Source organism: Vipera ursinii (assembly GCF_947247035.1).
Source record: "Vipera ursinii genome assembly, chromosome: 16".
NCBI classification, from domain to species: Eukaryota; Metazoa; Chordata; class Lepidosauria; order Squamata; family Viperidae; genus Vipera; species Vipera ursinii.
The window spans coordinates 8,766,411-8,787,117 of NC_139529.1; the positions used below are offsets into that span (position 1 = coordinate 8,766,411).

The window sequence follows — 20,707 nt, forward strand, 5'->3', positions numbered from 1 at the left end:
TCAGCGCGCGGCATCCCCGGACACGCCCTCCCCCGCCTCTCCTGGCCCGCCAATGGCGCTCTCCTGCCGGCGGGGGCGGGGCTTCTGCGCTTCCGCTTGGAGGAGCTCCGCAGCCGCGGCTGGGCGGGCGGGCGGGCGGGATGCGGCCGGGGGCGCCGGCGGGCGGCGGGTGGGCGGTGCGGGCGGCGCAGACGGGGCTCAGCTGGGGCGTCACCGTGGGGCTCTTTCTGCACGACACGGGTGAGGCTCCCCCATGGATTCCGGGAGATCGCGGGATGGGGGTGGCCCGCCAAGCCACGGGGGAGCAATCGCGGCTTGTTGAGTGTAAGCCGCGATCTAGGTAACCATGGTTGCTGCTTCCATCCTAAGTGACCCTGAGCTCGGCCTTGAGACGTTCCCTCAAAGGATCGGCGTGATAGTGAAAAGTCCCTGCGTGGTGCTCGCTCCCTTCTCTTGAAAAAAACGCCTCTGAGTCCGCACACTTGGACCTGTGTGGCTGAAAAGAGTTTGTGCTCTGACCTGGCTTGGGCATTGCAGCTCCTGTGAACCGGGCACTCGTCTTCCTGTTAACCCAGTTTAAGGGGTGCTTAGTGGTAAAGTCAAGTCGCCTTGTGTTGCTCAATTTGTCGATGCCGATGGGATTCTGATGGTGCTCCGGTTGTTTTCGGAATGCACGCAAGGTACCGCTTGGTTATTAATAATTATTTCCAATTTGTCTTCCTCTTCCAGACCTCCGGAGGCAGCTTGAGCAGGGAGAGCTGCTTCGGCCTCTTTTGTTCACCTTGCTGGTTCTCTGTTCCATCGTCCTGTATTTTGTTGTGTCGCTCATGAACCCAGGCTACGTTGAGGATAGCGAGGACGAGAAGGTGGGTCGAGGAAAAACTGGGAATACTTTGGAGGCCGTTAAAACAAAGGTGTGTTTTAAAAAAAAAAGATATCTGGGAATTAACAGGTAAGTACTGAGGTGGTGCAGGTTTTGCTGAGGATTATTTGATGTGATTTTGATAGGACTCAATGAGCGGAGAAGAGAAAGCCAGAACATTCGCTCAAGACCCCAACGTTCGTCTCAGGCGATGTGGATACTGCATGGTGAAGGTAGCTCTTGGTTTCCAGGTGAAATTGCCCGAGAGAGACCATAGAATCATGGGGCTGGAAGGGACCGTGGAGGTCTTCTAGTCCAACCCCTGCTCGAGCAGCAGACCCTATGCCATTCTACTCTCTTCTTAAGACCTCCAGTGACGGAGCGCCCACAACTTCTGAAACTTCATTTTAACGCTGAGCTACAGATATTCTCCTTTGTAGGTGGAATTTCCCTCAAGGTTTCTGATGTTGAGGCATTTATGGAGGGGGGAAACAATAGGAGCTGGCCAGCACACAGTCATAGAAAGTCAGGGTTGGCAGGGATCCTGAAGATCATCCAGTCTGACCCACTGCTTTGCCGTCTTGCAGCAACCTTTGCGAGCCAAGCACTGCCAGGCGTGCCAGCAGTGCGTCCGTCGCTACGACCACCACTGTCCTTGGATTGAAAACTGCATCGGGGAGAGGAATCACCCACTTTTTATACTCTATTTGGGGGTGCAGCTCGCCGTCCTGCTCTGGGCTCTGCAGCTGGCTTGGTAAGTGACGGGCAGGACGCCGCCAGGGACTGGGAACCCTTGTGCCGAGTCTGAAGGGGGACCGAGGGCATCTCTCCTATCGTTCATCCAAGTCAGCTGCTCCTGTCCAACGGTACGAAGGAAGCTTTTGTGTGAGAGCAAGAGTCTCCGATCGTGGAAATGTTCTTGTAGGACCTCAGCTCCCAGAATTCCCCAGCCAGAATGGCTGTCCCAACGTTGGCAACGTTAAGTTGGCAACACAGTTGTTAAGTGAACTCACTTATTTCAGCGATGTTGTAACTTTAAATGGTGACTAAATGAATAGTAAGTCCAAGGATTGCCCGTGTTCCAACAGTCAAGCCCAGGTTCCCGTTTTCTCTCTCTCTCTCTCTCTCTCTCTCTCTTCAAAAGGTCCGGCCTGAATTTCCAGCCCTTCTCCTGGGTCTGGCTTCAGTGCCACCTGCTCCTCCTGCTCTCCTTCCTGCTCCTCCTCGTCTGCACGGTGGTTGCGATGCTGCTGCTGGGCTCCCATCTCTACCTCGTCTCCTGCAACAGCACCACCTGGGAATTCATCTCCCGCCACCGCATCTCCTACCTGAAGCACTGCAAGGTGGAGAACCCCTTTGACCAGGGCGTCCTCCTCAACCTCTGGAGGTTCTTCTGTGCCTGTCGCCTGGTGGCCTGGGAGAAACTCTACCCTCCAGAGGAGAGCGAGTTGGTATGAAGGCAGGAGGGTTTCGAGAGACGGATCGGACAAGCCTCTCAACAGAAGCTTTGGAGATGACGCCGAGGCACCAGATCATCCTCCTGACTATTTACAGAAGCATTATCACCTCTTCTAACCAAAGGCTAAAATCTGACGGGGTGTTGGGGGTGAGACAGTGGGGTGCCCTAACCCTAAAACTGGAGACCCACCATCGAGATTTGGAGATATAGAGATCTAGGCAGTTGTTACAAAGGAAGAACTGAAGGAAAAGCCTACAGCGTCGGGGCAGGAAGCAGGAAACGCAGGCAGCCAAACACCAAGAGGTCCAGAATGGCCCTGGAAGCCGAGCGGTTTTGCTAAGCCAGAACAAGGCAGCTTCTCCTGGTGCCGTGGGGCTTAAGACCTTAAAGAAAAATGCTTTTAATCCAACACTAATGTTAATAAAAGACCAAAGCTTGCATCAAAGGGTGCGTTTTGTTGGCTTGGTGTGGGCGTGTGCCAAGAGATGGAGGGTGGGGCTTAAATATGGGCGGGGCTAGAGCCAGTCACTTCCCCACGTCCAATTTTGTTCCTTCTTGCCTAACAAAAGACAAAGAAGCTGGCGAAAAGAAAAAAATACTCTTTATCATACTAATTTTTACAATATGTCTTCCGCTTCTTTTTGCCAGTGGGCAGGCAAGTCCCTCGGCTTAAAACCATTCCTTTAACGACTGTTAGAAGTTAAAGAGTCACTTATGACCGGTTCTCAAACTTACGACCTATAGAGCGACAAACAATGGGCTTAAAAAAAACCCTGGCTCCCAGAACGACCGGCGTTGTTGTTCAGCCACGGAAATTTGGTGCCAATTGTGAAATCATTTCTGTCGTACCAAACTCACACGGGGATCTTTGGCCTCACGACATAACTCCCGGGGGTCTTATACTACGGTTCCTATCATCCACAGCAGGACCGGAGATACCAGGTGGCCCAGGACGTGGCTTTGCAACGGAAAAGATTAAAACTTTCCTGCCTCTTGCAGAGGCTCAACTAGGCTAGCAGGATATCCCTGTCTTAGAAAAAACACGCTCTTCTTTCTTATTGAAACGAGTTTAATTTTAAATTAATTCGGTCACAGTGGGCGACCGAAAGGCGAGACACATCTGGCGTTGAACTTCCCGCCTTCTCTCTTCTGCCCCCCCCCCTCCAATCTGCACCCCATGACATCTCGGGAGGCGAAACAGACGGGGAAACTGAGGCAGCTGAGGCTTGAAGGCCTGGGCATCTTGAAAGAGAGACATTGTGCCCTGGGATGAGTTCGGGAACAAGGAAAAAGACTCGCTTTGTTTCCAAAGCCACGGCAAGAACAGAGGCCTGTTTTGTTCGCAGCCAACGCTGGGCATCTCCTGCAGTCGTCCGCGGGAGGAGAGAGTTCAAATCCCATGCCAATCAGTGCCAGCCAGAGCATGCAATCCGCCTGTCGATAATTCTGCTTCCCGCCTAACCAGAGGCCCGACATGGATAGAGACAGCTTGGCCAGATGTGCAGACTTTCCAGCTGTGGGAAGCAACAGCTGGGAGCCAATTTCCCCTCTGCAGGGCTGGAGGCTGCAGGCGGGACCAAGAGATCAGAGTGGGTCAAATTCTTCATCCTCTTTAAGTCAGGGCTCTCTAAACCTGGCCATTTTAAGACTTGTGGACTTCAACTCCCAGAATTCCCAAAGCTGGCTGGGGAATTCTGGGACTTGAAATCCACCTATCTTAAAGTTGCCACGCCTGAGAAAGACCTACATAGTGTAAATTACACCCTGCATTTCTAAAGCAAAAACCCAGGTTCCTTCCTTCATCTGGCTGTAGCTGAAACATTTCCTCATAAACGATCTGGAGTGTTCTGGGATGCTCCATCCTGTCTTGAGACCAACCAAAACGGTCCTGGTATGGAGAGCTGGTTTGTTCGTCCACTGGATCCTACAGCAAAACCTCGGGGGGGGGGGGCTTCATGGAGTTTCAGAGCAAATCCCCAATTGCAGGATTGACTTTTGCATGCTCAGCTTTATCAGCCTTCCAGAAGGCTGTAAATAGAGTCACCATTTCTTTTCAAGACTCACAAGTATCCGACATAAAATCTCTATAAACTGGCCCCTTCCTCAACAATTCGGAATTAGGGGGAAGCTGATGGACACTGACCTCGATGCTCCCTGGGGTCAGATTCAGGGGATTAAAAAATTTTGCCTGGAAAAAAACGTAAAAAAAAATAGTGCTTGGAAATGTTGGTTCCCCCAAACCGTGATCGGTTAAAGCCTCCCTTGAGCAGCAACCGAGGGGGGAGGATCTTGAGCAGCAGGGCAGGGATCAGGCCTACCTTCAGACATTCAGGAAGTGTTGGGATAGGAAGTCAAAATCCTTAAACTGGGCTTGTTCCTCGACAGAGAGAGGCGGGGCGTCCGGGGGAGGCGTGAGGACTGGCTTTTGAGACGTGAACTCCTTGTCAAAGTTGCCGACGTCAGTGGCACTTTTTAGGATGGGCACCGAGGGTGGTTTGAGATTCCGGGAAAAAAGGGCATCCCAATCCATCTCCTGGGGGGTGGGAAGAGAGAGAGAGAGAGAAAGAGAGAGAAACAGAAGTCACCTTCCCCAACTCTGTTAGGTATCCTCTGTCTCTGCCTGTGGCTGAGGTTGAGAAACGCTGTTAGGGAGGGAAGAAGGATCCCGTTGCAAGAGAAATAAGACAAGAGTTGGAAGGAACCTTCTAGTCCAACCCCCCCCCCCCACACACACACACACTCAAGCAGGAGAGCCAAACCATTCCAGACAGATGGTTGTCCAGTCTCTCCTTAAAAGACTCCGTACATCCGTATAAAGTTTGTACATAAATACATCAAAGAACAGGAAGGGGGCTGAGAGAGAGAGAGAGAGAAAAAAGAGAGAGAAATACAGGGGAGAACGGAAGGGGTCCAGAAGAAGAGGCGATTTTTAAAAACAAAGGCAAAACGCTTAAATTATGGAGAAAGACTAAACTGAGGTCTTTTTCTTCCTTTCTTTAAAATCTCTTGCACTGCCTTTCTTCCGTTTCTTGCTCCTTTCGGGTGCTCAACTTAAGTGTTGATTCAAGAGATCGGAAAGGGAAGAAAATGGATCGCCGAAGGGGGTTACCGGATGGCAGACGCGGAGGGATCTCCATACCTTGAAAAAAGGGTGAGTTTGAATCTCTTCGGCGTCTCTGGCTCCCGCTCCGAGACGTCGCTCGGGACACTTTTGGAGAAGCTGGTGAAGAAAAAAAACAAGAAGGAAAAATCAGGACTGGGTTCCAATCCAGCACCAAAACTTTGCTGTGGGACCCCCGCCGTGAATTCAGGACGCTACCTTGTGCATAAGCGAAATGCTGGTCTCGGAGAGGAATCGCGGGAAACGAACTTCTTCGCTGATGATGCTGTCAAACATCTCCTCTTCGTTGTCACCGGGGAACGGAGACTTGGAAGGACAGAATTTGGAATGGTTTAATCCTCGGCTTTCTGTCCTACCTTTTCCAAGGGTGTGTGTGTGTGTTTGTGTTCAAAACAGCCTCCTCTCCACACAACAACCCTGTAAGGTAGGCTGGACAGAGAGATGTTGAGTGGCCCAAAGTCACCAGCTCTTGTCAAAGAGGAATTCAACCAAGAAGCCCTGGTTGATTAGTTTAAAATAATTAGTTTTAATGAGTAGTTGAGCTCCATCTCTCTTGATGCTTCAGAAGACCTAATTGGGCTATCAGCCTTGGTGGAGGTGGGGGGGGGTGTTAGGAGAGGGAAGTATGTCTTGACGTGGACACACTGATTGTTTCTCTGCCTGGGTGCTATGTATTTTTAATTTTAATTAACTTCTTTTTTTAACATTGTCTTTCTATGCTTTTTAACTGCCTGATTGCATAATAATAATAGTAATAATAAAGTTGGAAGGGAGCTTGGAGGTCTTCTAGTCCAACCCACCGCTCAGGCAGCCTGGAACTAAGGAGGAATTTCCTAACAGTGAGAACAATTAACCGGTGGAACAGCTTGCCTCCAGAAGTTGTGGGTGCTCCAAGACTGGAGGTTTTCAAGAAGAAATTGTGCTCACCTCTCCCACCAGCATCTCAAAAATAAGCACGCCGAGCCCCCACCAGTCCACTGCCCGGGTGTAGGACGGATCCGTCAGAATTTCCGGAGCCAGGAACTCCGGGGTGCCGCAGAAGGTGCTGGTCCGGTCTCCGAAACCTACACCTGGGATGCGGGATAAAGAGGAGGCGAGGAAACCTGTCAACAGATTGCAAATACACACAGCTCTCCCACTTTCCCCCCACCAAGCAAAGCTGTTTCTTCTTTCTCACCTTCCTTGCAAAGCCCAAAATCCCCGATCTTCACAAACCCTTCAGCGTCCAGGAGCAGGTTATCCATTTTGAGGTCCCTGCAGGAGCAGCGGCAGAGAAAATGGAGGTGGAGAGGAGAAAGGGAAGCCCGTTATTAACAGGGCAGGGAGCCAGTTTGGTGCAGCGGTTGAGGTGCTGGTGTAGAAACCAGGTGACGGTGAGTTCTAGTACCACCTTTGGCACGAAAGCCAGCTAGGTGACTTTGGGCCAATCAGCAGGAGACGGTGAGTTCTAGTCCTGCCGTTGGCAGGAAAGCCAGCAATTCTATCCTTGCGTTTCAGGTGTCTTACCTGTAAATAATGGCTTTCTCGTGCAAGAACTGAAGTCCTAAGACAACGCAGGCCGAGTAGAACCTTTGGAAGGATTGAATGGGGAAGGGAAGAAGATCAAACACCACAGCAGCAGCATTGAGGGTACACAGGTAGTCCTCTACTTAGGACTGGGCACTTAGCAAGTATCTGGAGTTAACACCAACACTGAAAAAATTTACTTATGCCTTGTCCTCACACTTAGAACCATGGTGGTATCCCCACAATCAGGGCTGTGATTCAGGTCTCACATGTGCCCTGGCTCACATGACCGTCACCTGAGACCTTTACAGCCAGCTTTTGAGAAGCAGCCAATGGGGAAGTCAGGAGGGAAGGTTGAAATTAGCAGCCACACGATGCCTCTCTTAACGACCGTGGCAAAAGAAAAGATCCTACAATTGGATGCAGTCATGGGATGCCTGATTTAAAGACTGTAACACTTAATGATGAATTTTCCAGTTGCTATTGTGATCGTAAGTCAAGGACTACAACCGTTTGACTGGGATGGAATAAAGCCTCCTGCTTGAGCAAAGGGCTGGACTAGATGACATCCAAGGTCCCTTCCGACTCTGTTATTCTACATTCTGTATTTTTCATCCACTCACCGAGCAGTATCTTCAGAGAAATTGTGGAAGCTGATGTGCATCATGAGGTCTCCGCCAGGGGCATAATCCATCAGGAAACACACGTGACTGGATGTCTGGAAACAGGCAAACATGTTGACCAGGAAGGGATGGCCGGAAGAATTGACGACTTCAAAAATACGTTTCTCACAATACAAGCTGCCAGAGATAAAATTTCAAGGAAACATCAAGAGACAATAAAGATATCCTTTTTTTCCTGGAAGTATATTTTCTCCTTTACTTTCTCCTTTCTTTCATTTTCACGAGGACTAGCGCCTTATCTAAAATGGGTATTAATTTTTTTAATGATTTGTTATTTGTCTAAATTTTTTTGGCATGTTTTGCATTTTTCTGTGTTTTGCATACTGCTCGGAGTCCAGTGAGTGAGACAGACAGTGTATAAATTCACAAGAGTGTCTACCATCGGCCTCGCAAACTTTCTGCCAGTCGTCTTCTTCGTCTGGCTGACAAGGTTGCTGGGAGGAGCACCCGGTGTTCCCCTCCTGGAGTAAAAACAACATGCAAGTCTTACAAAGCAAGCCATCTTCACCTCTCCAGGTCATCCCGGCTAATGATTTCCTGCTTCTTCAGGGCTTTGATGGCAAAGAGCTTCTTGGTGGCCTTGTGACGGGCGAGCAAGACCTAGAAATAAGGATCCAAACCTTTTGGGAACAGGCCAGAGCCGAAAGCAGTTTCCCCCCACGACGGCTGAAACGACTGAATCATTTTTAAAAAATGAATAAATGTGTCACATCCGTTCCTGTCTGCTCGCTGTGCAGGCAGTCCTTGACTTAAAAGCATTCATTTAGCGACACTTTCCTGTCTCGCCTGCTTTGGAAGGCCGGACACACCTTCTGACCAGCGACCTAAGGCCATTTCCACCCCAGGGTCCTGAAACCCTCATGGAAACTGCTCTGCGTGTTGTTCATTCGGAACAAGGGCAGTTGGGTGGCTGGAACAGCCGATACGGCGTTCATGCAGACGGGAGCCAAGTTTCATGTCGCTTTCCCAAATTCCCACTTCAGAGATATTGCAGGGGTGTACCAACCCGGGATGTCTTTACCACACTGTTGTGGGTTTACACGCAAACACACAACACACGCTACCTTTCCGAAATGGCCTCTGCCAAGCACCGCCACGCAACAGAAGTCTTCCAGCTGCAGGGCCGTTTTCCTGGGAAAGAGAAGAAAAGCATTTAAAGCATCCAGAAAGTCCCGAAGCTGCTTCAGATTGAAAGGTTGTCGTGTCTGATGTGGCACATTACACCACAGGTAGTTCTCGACTCAGAACTCTTTGTTTAGTGTCTGTTCAAAGTGACAACGGTACCGAAAAAACGATATGGTCATTTTTCACATTTAACAACCACTGCATCATCCTCGCGGTCACGGGATAAAAGTTCAGACGCCTGGCAACAGGCTCATATTTATGACGGTCGCAGCATCCCAGGGGGTGTCACGTGATCCCTTTTTGCGACCGTCTGACGAGCAAACTCAACGAGGGGAGCTGGATTCACCCCACAATCCTGTTACTGACTTAACAACTGCAGTGATTCCCTTAACAACCGTGGGAAGAAAGGTTGTAAAATGGGGTAAGAACTCACTCAACTTAGCAATAGAAACGGGCTCAATTGTCATCGTAAGTCGAGGACTGCCTGTATCCGTCATTCCTACCCCCACCCAGCCGGAAGGTGCCAACTGCAGCAAAGGGCGTTTAAGGCACCTGCCGAAAACGCAGCCAAGCTGGCTAATGCCTCTCGGTCCCTGGTTCGTACCTGATGACGGTTTGTTGCAAGTTGCCCGTTTTTCCATGGAGGAGGGGAGCCTTCTAAAAATAGAACACAGGGGAGGAGTGGAGACCACTGGGTGACCAACGAACTTTGGGCCAATCAGCCAGAGATGGTGAGTTCTAGTTCTGCGTTGGACACGAAAGCCGGCTGGGTGACCTTGGGCCAGTCCCTCTCGCTCTCGGCCCAGCCCACCTCACAGGGTTGTTGTCGTGGGGAAAATAGGAGGGGGAAGGTTGATTAGATATGTTCGTCGCCTTGAATTATTTATAAAAATAATAAAAGCGGGATACAAATAAAGAAATAAAATAAAAAGCAAGCAACCGACCAATGATACCTTTAGGCACCGGGAATCTACAACTTCCCCAAGAGAAGCACAAACGGGAGGAGCAAAGGAGAGAATAGGCCAGGCCAGATCTTACCCCCAGGTCTGTGGGAGGCGCGACGGGTTCCTTGCACGAGAGAGGCAGATAGAGGCGAGGCGGCTTAGCGGGCGGCTGGTCTCCCCAGGTCAGCCTCTCCGGAGGGGACGGGCTGTGTTTGGGAAGAGAGGCTCTTTTTGCAACATCTGCAAACTCAGCCAGCCTCACCCACCTAGCACAGGCAGTCTCAATTTACAACTGTTTGTTTAGTGACCATTCAAAGTTACACTGAAAAGTGACTTACGATGGGGTCCTCGCACTTACAGCCATCCAGGATCACACAATCAGAATTTGGGCAACCGGCTTGCATTTAGGGAAAGCTGCGTCGTGATCACGTGATCACCGCTGGCAACCTTCCCGAGCCAATTCAACAAGGGACCCGCTTGTATTCCATTCCTAGATCCCCAACCAATGGATTGAATGAGCTGGATTCCAGCGCTGGCTCACCTGGGCGCCCAGGGCCCCGTGCTGTCCTCAGCAGCAGCTGCAGAGCCAACATCTGGATGCAGAGACCCCCGGAAAGGGGGGCTGGAAGCGCTGAGGGAACTGCAAGGGGGCAGCAGGCTCATCATCAGGCGTCCCCAGGTGGCAATGTTGACGTTCATCTGAGAAGCTCGGAGGAACTCTTTCCCTGCAGGGAAGGACACCAAAGCCAGCGATGCTCAGCTGATGGGTCTGGGAAGCTCTTCCTGGTGGCTGGCCACCACCCAGCTCGCCTTTGATTTTGGATGTCCAGCATTTCTCCTCAAAACTCAATTTGAGTTTGGATGGACAATGAAGTATAAAGTCTCCTGCCTCAAGCAGGACGGACCGGACGACCGGACGTCCTGGGTCCTAAGAGCTGTTCAGCTGTCCAGCACCACCACGGTGGTCACTGGCGATGTGACGGGAATTCTTAACGCAGGGGAAAATATTGGCATCGATTTTTTGTGATGAATTTCTCTTACCTTTCTGTTTAGGGAAAATGCGCTTCTGGCGTTGCAGCTTGGCGTGGGTCTCAACGACTGGCTGGCTGAACGTCACCTATGCAGGAAGGGATAAAAATGGCTGTAAATTAGGGAGGCCCAATCGTGCTTGATTTTACAATCACGTGGCCACAATTATTGAGCAAATCACTGCCGTTCTTATGTGAATCACGATTGTTAAGTGAAGCAAGTTTCCCCCCCCCAGTTTTGTCAGAAGCCAGCTGGAAGATCACAAATGGCAATCACATGATCCCAGGAGGCCATGACCATCGTAAATACATGCCATTTGCCAAGCACACAAATTTTGATCAGGCTATCTTGGGGGGGACTGCAATGGTTGTACGTCTGAGGACCGATTCTAAGTCAGCTGTAACTTTGAACAGTCGCTAAACGAACGGTGGTTTGAGCCGAGGGCCACCTGTAAGAAGAGAGCTGCCCTTACCTCTACAAAGAGCCTCCCCCGGGGTTCGAGAGGAACAGCCAGGTTGTGGCTGGAGTTGTCGAGGAAGCCGTCCAGGCGCACAAATGTCACCCCGCAGAGCTGGCGCCAGTCATGCCAATAAACGGAGACCTCCAGCTCCCGAGACTGCAGGGCGAAGGGGAGAGAGATCAGCATTGCTCAGAAAAGGATCCGTTCTCTGACGCCCTGATTGCGGCACCGGTTTCTCACCAGGCACCGGACGTGCTCGCTGCAGTGACGGTGGCCGGTGACTACCCATCTGGGGTTGGCTGGGGACGTCGGTTGCTAGTCCTCAGGACTGCAGGGCAATGCTGAGCCAGCCTCCCCCATTCAGGGACAAATTCACCTCATCCTCAACTTGCAACCACAGCTACCTTAACACTTAACAACGTGTGACTTAACAACGGTCTTGCTTAGCAATGGAAATGTTGGTGTCAGTCATACGTCAAGGACTACTCATATAGATACTCTGTGTTTGCTCCAGAGTGGATTGCGGTTTCTTCCTGTGGCAAGTGAGCACTCTGAAGGTGTGAGGATGCACACTTACGCGTTCCAACTCGACAGCAAAAGACTGGTTCCAGGCTTGCTGGCCGACCGGCCCCCAGTTTGTCTGACCCACAACTTTGTTGTCGACCTTGAGAACGGCAAGGACGTCTCCTGCCAATGAAAGAAAGAAGAAGCAGGGGTGACATTGGGTCTTTGGGGGTCTCCTTGGGAAGAGACTATGCCCAGTCCCCTAACAGTACAAGCAGTCCTCCCTTAGCGACCACTGGCATTTATTTAATGACCGCTTGAAGTAGTTACAACGGTACTGAAAAAAGTGACTTGTCAGCAGTTTCCACCTGGCTGTTGCAGCATTCCCACGATCAGAATTCGGACACTGGTATGTTTGTATGGGGTCGCGTGAACCCTTTTTGCCACCCTCTGACAAGCAAAATCAAGAGGGGAAGACAGATTTACTTAACAAGGTGTTGCTAACTTCACAACCGCAGTGCTTCACTTAACAACTGTGACAAGAAGGATCATAAAATGGGACAAAACTCATTTCTGCTTAGCAACAGAAATTTTGGGCTCAACTCTGATCATAAGCCAAGGACAGCCTGTGTGTTGACTTCATTCAGGAGCCTAAAAGCATTCAGCGCCGCTTTAAAATAAAATCAGAATAACAGATGACGGGCATCAGGGTATATTTTTACCCCATTACCGAGTGGTTCCCGACCACTTTTGTTTGGATAATAGACCTGATTCCGCTCTATCTGCTGTACGGAGGATCACCAACACTCACGGCTGAGTTCCTCCTGGCGAAGGAGCTTCCCAGCAGCCCCCCGGCCGGGGAGGTTGACGCCAGCCCATGTGCGGGCCAAGAGGTCCCCAGGGCTGGTGTAAACAGGCACGGAGGTGGCCACACAGGAACGGCCTGGGATCTTCTCCAAGAGGTCTTCACAGCCCACCAAACGGACTTGAAGGCCACCTGCAAGCCAAAGAGAAGAAGCACAAAGTGTGAACAACTGTCGCAAAAGAGATGCAATGCAAGTTTGTAGAATATAGAGGCCTAGGACTGGAAGGCAGCTCGGAGGCCTTCTGGTCCAACCGCCTGCTCGAGGCAGGAGACCTTATACTGTTCCCCTCAAATGGTTGCCCCGTCTCTTTTTGAAGACCTCCAGTGCCGGAGCGCCCACCCCTTCTGGAGACGAGCTGTTCCACTGGTTAATTGTTCTCACTCTCAGAAAGTTTCTCCTTAGTTCTAGGCTGCTTCTCTCTCCCCCCCCCCCCCACCTTATTTCTTGTCCTGCCCTCTGGTGCTCTGGAGAAAAAGTCAGTCCCTGCTTTTCTGTGAGACCAGCTATCAAGTAACTTTCCATGGCATCTCTGCAGGTATGGAAAATGATGCCGCCAGGCAGAACCTTAAAATCCACCAAAATAATTCCCTGTGCATTAACTTATTTTACCCCATTACTTAAAGACCCAAGAGGAATTTTAACAAGGGCAAGAAAATTACAGCTCAGTGGGATTGCTGTGATTATTCAAATCATTTACCAGAATAAATTCAGAATGGAAAATCCAGCGTGGATTAGCCATTAGATCTAAAAGAAATTAGGATTTTATCTCTCTGGGATTAAACAGAGATGTTGGTTCTTTGACTAATTTGATCCAGCTACAATACTCAGAAAACAGGCTTCTGTTTATTTGGAGTGCTTTGAAATTTTAGTGGAAATTGGCACAACTTGTTTGCAGCTTTGTTGCCATTTAACTTAGTGTTTACACATAAACACACAGCCTCTAAGGATAAGTGAGATAACTTTGTTATTTTACTAAACATAGTTAATCTGTTTAAAAACACCACAACATTTTCCTTATCACAAAAGGACATTCCTTGTTTTTGTAAAACAATTGCTGTTAAGTCTAAAATGTAGGAACTTTCATGTAATAATGCTGGCCAGAGTCACTTCAGGTGAGGAGCGGTGTAGGAAATTGATGAAAGGAAAAGGGGGGAAAAGGAGAAAGGGAGAGGAGAATTTGAAGGGAAGGAAAGGAAAAAGAAAGGAAAAGGAAAGGTAAATGGATGAAAAAGGGAAAGTAAAAGAAATTAAATAACAATAAAATCTGTACGGTATTCTTTGCTTCCAGTAATCTATGATTGCATAATTTTTATTTTCTTTTGATTTGCATGCAGACAGGCTAAAACAGAAAATCATATTTAATGGATTTGATGCAGTGGCTTTAATTAGCATTGGCAAATCCGTACGTTTGCATTTGTATCTTTATAGCTGCTGGAAAGTCGGGAAACGAAGGGAACGTCTTCGTTTCTTTTTAAAATATCCAGAGTTTTGTTCATCAAATGAAAGTTAAGATTTCATTCTGGCTGGGTTTTTTCCATTCACGAAACTCCGGATCAACGCTTCCTCTCATTCAGAAGCGTTTCCTCCCTTCCAGTCTGCTAATTGCATCCTGCCGTGTATATCAGGGTTTGAATACGCCGAATGGAAAGACACACGCGAATACTGAAATAAAGTGAACAGAATAAAGGTACCGGTGAGAGCCGGGGGCTTGATCAAAGTCGGGGACAACGGCTGGACGCCAAAGGAGAAGGTGTCTGTCAATTCTTGCTTGATCAGCCCCCGTTTCGGGTGATCTGGAGAAAGTTGGCTGAGAAGGTGCTCAAGTGCCAGTCGGAACAGACTGATCTTTTGGGAGGATTCCTGCAGACAGGCCTGTGCCTAGAGCACACCGTAAAGGAGAGAGAGGAACGGGAGGGAAAAAGGAAGTTTGAACTACAAAAGGACTGGAAATATTTATTGCAGACATAGATAGATAAATAAATAAAGTATTTCAAAACCTTTCCTCCAGCTAGCTGCCTTGGAACTTTCTCCAGCCCTAAATACTGTATTTTTTTTTAAAAAAAAGTGTTTTATTTTTATTTTTTTTAAAAAAAATATTGTTTTGGTAAGCCGCCTGGAGTCAAAACGTAATTTGATGGGAGGGCCAACTAGAAATTCCAAGGAAATTGGCTAGACTGGAAAACTGAACAGATGGACGTCACAGGCTGGCACAGTGGTGTGGTCAGAGAAAATTACACAGAGGTGTCCTTGGGGACACCCCGAGTGCAAGTTATGAGCAATTTTGACGTGCAAAATTCAACGCGGATAATTCAAGTATGAGACCCAGTGGATTTTTCCTTAACCCAGCCGTTTCCAGAGGTTACTTACAGTGCTGCAATTGTAGTGCTCTTCTTTGCTGGGGGAGGTCCTGGGAATTATAATCCAACATACCGGGCCCAGGAAGACCCCTTGAATTAATTGCAGGCTCCACCCTCCACAGAGACTAGAGACTCTGGTTGCAGAATCTGTTTGCTACGAACGCAAAGCCGCTCTTACCTCTGCCATCATCTTCCGGTCTTGCACCCGCCGTCCGCTGAGGATCTTCACCACGTTTTTGGCTCCCTCGGCCACCGCCGCTTCAATGCGCAGGCGATGCCTCAGTTCTTCAAGACGCAGCTCCAGAAGTAAGAGGGGGGCCCTGCCTCCCACCCCTGCAGAGGCAGAAGGGGGCAATCACTGTTCCATTGTACAACTGTTACTATTATTATTATTATTTTTATTGAATTTCTATACCGCCCTTCTCCCGAAGGACTCAAGGCGGTGTACAGGGCAATAAAAGTACTACATACAAGAGTTAAAAGTAAGATTAAATTAATTTAGCCCTAACAATAAATTAACAACCACGATGGTCAAACTCCATTGCAGCCATAAATCAAGGACTGCCTGCCACGGTTGTCCACCTTGCTCTGGGTTCAAAACTAAAGGAGATTTGGGTCTAGTTAGGAATGGGTAGGAGGCCACCAAGAAATTCCAGGGATTTAGATTAGACCAGGAAGTAAAAACAAGTCCCGGAAGACAGCTGTGCTCCAACCTCTGCCTTATCTTTGTAGCAGGTAAGGGAGAAACATCTGTCAACAGCCTGCATTTTGTGACTTAGCCACATGCAGTTTAACAAGTAGGCTAGAGTACTTTTAGTATCAATTTATACCTTCTCTGGAGAAATAAAAGTCACCAACCCTGCCCATGGCTGGAAGAGTTTCAGTTATAGACAGAGATGAAACGAACCTGCCTTACAAAAGGAGATGATTGTAAAGGACTGCAGAAAGAAACTAAACGAAACCTTTGGTCGTAGTTTGGGCCGAGGGACCACCCTGTGTGGCTGAGGGGGTTACCTGGAGCGCCCGTCGCCTGAGAGAGCTTCAGCATCTCCATCCGGATCAGCTCGACTTTGGTCTTGCTGTCCTGAAAAGTTTGCTGAGCAGCGGCCAGGAGTTTCCGCTCCTGGAGAGGGAAGAGAGGTTCCCAGGTGAGGAACATCCAGAGCATCAGGTGCGCAAAATCAGGATCGTACTTGAAGTTCCAGTTCAGCTGATTTATTGCTCAGGCCCGTACCCGAGAATCTAGTCGAGTAACGGTCAGCACTAAATTGGCACCGGACTCTGTGACTGGAACTTTACAGAATAAGAGAGTTGGAAGGGACCTTGGAGGTCTTCTAGTCCAACCCCCTGCTCAAGGGCAAATGGTACGCAACTCACCTTCGCTGTACCGGAATAGACCTGGATCATGTTCTCAGCTCCCTGCTTCACTTTCAGCTCTATGTGAAGCTGTTTCTTCAATGCTTCCAGCCTTTTTGAAACGTGGTTGGGATCTTTTCCACAGAGCTTGAGATCGGGTGGCCCTTTCGCATCTGGGGAGGACGCAAAGGCCAGTCAATAAGAGGCGACTAAACCGCAGCCACCGGCTGGGAGACCACACAGAGATTCTGAACTTCCGGAATTCCCCAGCCTGCACTGCTTTAAGAGGCATGGACGTCAACTCCCAGAACCCTCCAGCTGGCATTCTTTAGGAGGCATGGACTTTAACTCCCAGAATTCCCCAGGCACAAACACTTCCACATCCCACCTGCTTGGCCACTGTTTCTCTCCCCAGTAACAATCCGTGTCTGGAGTGTTTGGAGCTGGCAATGCAACTGTTCCAACCTCTGGATGGACGACTTCAGCGCCATCTCCACGTGGGCCAGATTCTTCTTGTCCTTGGTCGCCTTCCGCAAATTCTCAGCTCCTTCCTTGATTTTCAGCTCTTTCTGAATGGCCCGGCGGACCGATTCCTTTTCGGACTCCAGCTTCTGTTGGATCCCTGCTTGATCAGGGACCTTCAGCCAGTTGCAGAAAAAGAAATCAAAACACAAATAAACAACTTGAAACTTTATTGAATTGTGGTACGCCACCTAGACTAGAGCGACTTTGCATAAGGTGGGTGATGATTTAAATATGACTAATAAAGAGATAAATAAAATGCAGCAAGAGAAATCAAAGCAAAGCCAAAACTTAAATGATGGAAACATGAATAGAAACACACATATAACATTTAAGAGGCAAAAGTATGACTCGAAACACAAAATGTATAAGGCAGACAAACAAATCGAAACACAAACACAAATCTTAAAGTGCAAAAACACAAATCGAGAGGAAGGGCTGTAAGGTGGCAAAAGGCAACTTGGGCCACGACTTAACTGCCCCTCTCCCCAAAGGATGAATGGAGTATTACAACTCCCTTTTAGATCTTGAATGAGAAATCTTAGCATAGCAGTCAGAAGTCAGAGAGTCCTGAAAGAAATCAGCAAAGCACTTTGGTCTTAAGAAATCTTTGTCAGAAAAAAAAGTGAAGGCATCTGCTAAAGTTACTAAAGCCGAGTGCGACTGTAGATAGTCCTCAATTTACAACCATTCATTTAGCGAAGGGGTGGGTGCAAGTGTGTGGAAATGTGATGTCCACAGCAGAAACAGCCCAGCCGGAAATCTGGGAAGGTTTCCCGTCTCTAAACAAACAACTCCTGGAAATTGGATAAACATTGGCGGGTGCAGGAAAGTCTCGCCCAGGGAGGAAACAGGCCGGATTTCGGAGGAAACGCAGCTTGGCTTCAGGTTCACCAAGGGTGAAGGGGGTGGGAGGGTGATTGTGGGGAGGGCAGTCGGTGGGAGAAGCTGGATTCACTTAACGACCGTGTGATTCAGTTCACAACTGCAGTGATTCACTTAACAACTGTGGCAAGAAAGGTTGTAAAATGGGGGGAAATTCCCTTAACTGTCTTACTTAGCAACGGGAATTTTGGAGTCCACTGTGATTGTAAGTCAAGGACTACTTACTTGTACACTGTCTCTCAGTCTCTGCAACTTTAAGATATGGGGCGGGGGGGGGGGGCTGTGCTGGCTGGGGAATTCTGTCTCCCCATCTTAAAGCTGCAGAGATTGAGAAACATTAAACAACGGGCACCACTGTTGCCTTCCCAACGCCTGAGGATGTCTATCTCCCCTGCCCATCTAAACCACAATTCCCTGCCTAGCCTAACACAACTGGCTTCTGCTCCACACAACAGAGGAGAGCCGCCCCCCCCCCCGGGCCAAAAGCGGCAGGGAAACCAGCAGCAGAAACGGGTTCCTTGTCCAAAAGCCTGGGCACCCCATTCGTCTACATCCCGTTGCTTGAGCTGGGCAGGCGTCTTTGGAAAGAGAAGGACCGCAGAAGGGGCCACATTCACACCACCAGGCATTCAAGGCAGATTGCAGACTCCCTCCCCTGCAGAAGCCCAGGGCAGCCCAAACAAGCCAGTCCAGAGTCACGGATTCTCCCCCCAGCCAGGCAGCCAACACGCGCGTTGAGCGTCGGAATGAAACTCCCCCACCCCTCTGCCAGTCTCCCCACGACCGGGAGGCAGCAGTCCCGGCCGGCCAGAAGGCGCAGGCCGGGAGGTCGCTTTGCAAAGGCGCACCTGCGCGGCGCGGCGCCTCCTGCGCGCTCACCTGTTGGATCCGCCCGGCCGCCATCGCCAGCCCCGCCGCCGCCGCCGCAGCCCGTCCAGCCCCGGCGGGGAACTTTTTCAAACTTGGCCCGGCCCCGCCGAGGAAACGCGGCGCGCATCTCGCGCCCTCTGCTGGCTCTCCCACCCGGCCGGAGCCCGGGGAGCCCCCGAGGAGGCGCCGCGCTTTCCCCGAGGCTGCCTCGCCCGCGTGGCGCGCTTTGGAGGGGAGGTCGAGCCCCTCCTCTTCTCTGGGGCAGCCCCTCAAACATCGCAGGACTGCTCTCAGGTCCCCCCCCGTCTTTCTCTTCCTGGCCCCCTTCTTCAGAGGCCTGGGCCTCCAGCCCCCCCCCCCCCCCAAATCGTTCAGAATGTGGTGGGCAAAATGCTTTCCATGAGTTCCTTACAGACGGGATTGTCAGATCTCTCCCCAGGACTAGTGGCCAGGGCTGAGCAAAGACCGGGTCCAGCCCAAGTCCAAGGGGGCGATCGGGGTCTCCTTTCGCCCCAAGGAAGGCACCACTGGCCCTCTTGGGAGGGCTGCAGGTATCCTGGGCGGCTGACCATGGGCCATCCTGGCTGTCGCTCTCTGGGCTGGGTGGTGGGAGTTCCTCCGCCATTGCCAGGTGATGGAGGGAACTCAGCGGCCAGGACTCCCTTCAGGCCTGTCTCTCTCCATCTTCTTTGTGGGTCTTTTGCGTCGGGGACGATGCTCGGCAGTCGGCTGCTTGGCGCCCTTTCCCCACCTTTGAAGCACCTGGTGGAGCAGCCCTGTGCCCGTTGATCCTGTCCCCCTTGTTTCAGAGTTTCTCTCTTCTCTGCCACGATGGATCTCCGCCATCTGCAGTGACCGGGCCGGGTCAATTTCAACTTCTTCGGCTAGGACACAGCACGCATGGAGGGTGTGTGGGGTGCCCCGGGAGATTTAATGTTGTAGACGTCGCCATTCAGCCCACCTTGGAAGGTCTATCAGCAAATCCTGTGGCCAGTCAGTTAACCTGCACACCAAACCACGGAACTCTTATGTGTAGGCAGCCACGGGTCCCCGGCCTGGCGTTATGGCTTTAATTCTTGTTTTGGCTTTCTGGTCCACGAGGGGGTCTTCGGATCTCTTCTGGAGGGCTGCTGTGAACCAAGTGAAGTTGCGCAGCTCCGGGGCATCGCCGTTGTGGAGGGCTACCATCCACTTTGCGGCACTCCCTTCTAGCATCAGGGTCACACTTTGCACCTTGAGCCCTTCTGTCGGTAGGCCAGCCCCATCCTGTAGACCCACACATGGGTCAGGCAGGACACCAGCCGCTTTGGTTCTCTGCTGAATGTCACCCCCAAATCTGCTGGTCCGCACTCTCCTCCTTGGTAGGGCGGCCCATGCCGGTGGTGGCAGCTGGGCCTCTCTGCTCTCCTTTGGAGTCTCGGCCTGGCCTCCTCCCCTCAAGCCTCCATCTCCTCCACGGTGCTTTCTTGTGCAGGTATCTTGTGCTTTGTGCATCTCTGGGTTGTTATTGCAGAGCTAAGTCAGTCCCGACTTAGACAAGATCCTCGACTCCTTTTGAAGTGATTGATCCTTTTAGTAAAGTTGAGTGGTTGCAGCGAAGATCCCAGAAGATTTCCCGGGGAGAGGCTAAACTTTCTCTCCTTTTTCCTGGCCCTCTCCCTTGACCAGTCCCTCGGTGTCCAATAGTAGGCCATTTTGATGTTTTGGGAAGTGCTTTGATGCTCGGCGCCTCTAGCACTCTTCCCAAGCCATGTGTTCACGGTGGCCGGCTTATTCCGGTTTGAAACCTCGGCTTCTTGTCAGCTTGTCTCCCTCCCCCGCTGCGCAAACCCATCCTTTGCCTCCCCAAATTCGTTCCTCGCTCGTTTTATGGCAGGATGCCAGCAAAGGGAAGATGGAAGACCTGACATGCAGGCAGACTTTGAGCCAGTCACTCTGTGTATCCACTTCACAATGTTGTGGGTAAAATAGGGGCGAACCTCAAGTGATTTACAAAAATAAAGATGGGATGTAAATAAATAGAAATAAGGACTGCTAAGCTTGTAAGCCGCCCTGAGTCTTCGGAGAAGGGCGGGATATAAATGGAATTAAAAATAAAAAAAATTCCAATAAACATTTCTTCATTGCAATGGTATACTATATAACAGGGACATTTTTC

General features: G+C 50.3%; 2 protein-coding genes across 6 annotated transcripts; one reads left to right on the plus strand and one right to left on the minus strand.

The window, feature by feature from the left end:
* Window positions 1-106: 106 nt before the first annotated feature.
* On the plus strand, window positions 107-2,759 carry ZDHHC12 (zDHHC palmitoyltransferase 12). Of its 5 annotated transcripts, none has more exons than XM_083375324.1 (5): window positions 107-240; window positions 730-914; window positions 1,009-1,113; window positions 1,450-1,616; window positions 2,007-2,759. In XM_083375324.1, exons 1-5 carry the CDS (start codon window positions 141-143, stop codon window positions 2,317-2,319), a joined length of 870 nt encoding a protein of 289 aa, XP_083231450.1. In that variant the 5' UTR covers window positions 107-140; the 3' UTR covers window positions 2,320-2,759. The 5 variants fall into 5 exon arrangements, with proteins under 5 accessions (XP_083231450.1, XP_083231451.1, XP_083231452.1 ...); XM_083375325.1 differs by having other exon boundaries at window positions 1,009-1,095; XM_083375326.1 differs by having other exon boundaries at window positions 730-866.
* A 342-nt stretch (window positions 2,760-3,101) lies between these two features.
* On the minus strand, window positions 3,102-19,174 carry PKN3 (protein kinase N3; the record flags this gene model as incomplete). Its single annotated transcript, XM_083374885.1, has 23 exons — window positions 3,102-4,854; window positions 5,461-5,541; window positions 5,641-5,748; window positions 6,370-6,512; window positions 6,620-6,696; window positions 6,949-7,011; window positions 7,572-7,748; window positions 8,140-8,231; window positions 8,696-8,762; window positions 9,361-9,413; window positions 9,795-9,906; window positions 10,242-10,425; window positions 10,742-10,817; window positions 11,202-11,345; window positions 11,767-11,876; window positions 12,505-12,690; window positions 14,251-14,437; window positions 15,095-15,249; window positions 15,931-16,039; window positions 16,294-16,445; window positions 16,661-16,910; window positions 18,559-18,805; window positions 18,966-19,174. 23 exons carry the CDS (start codon window positions 19,172-19,174, stop codon window positions 4,642-4,644), a joined length of 3,195 nt encoding a protein of 1,064 aa, XP_083231011.1. The 3' UTR covers window positions 3,102-4,641.
* Between the last annotated feature and the right edge of the window lie 1,533 nt (window positions 19,175-20,707).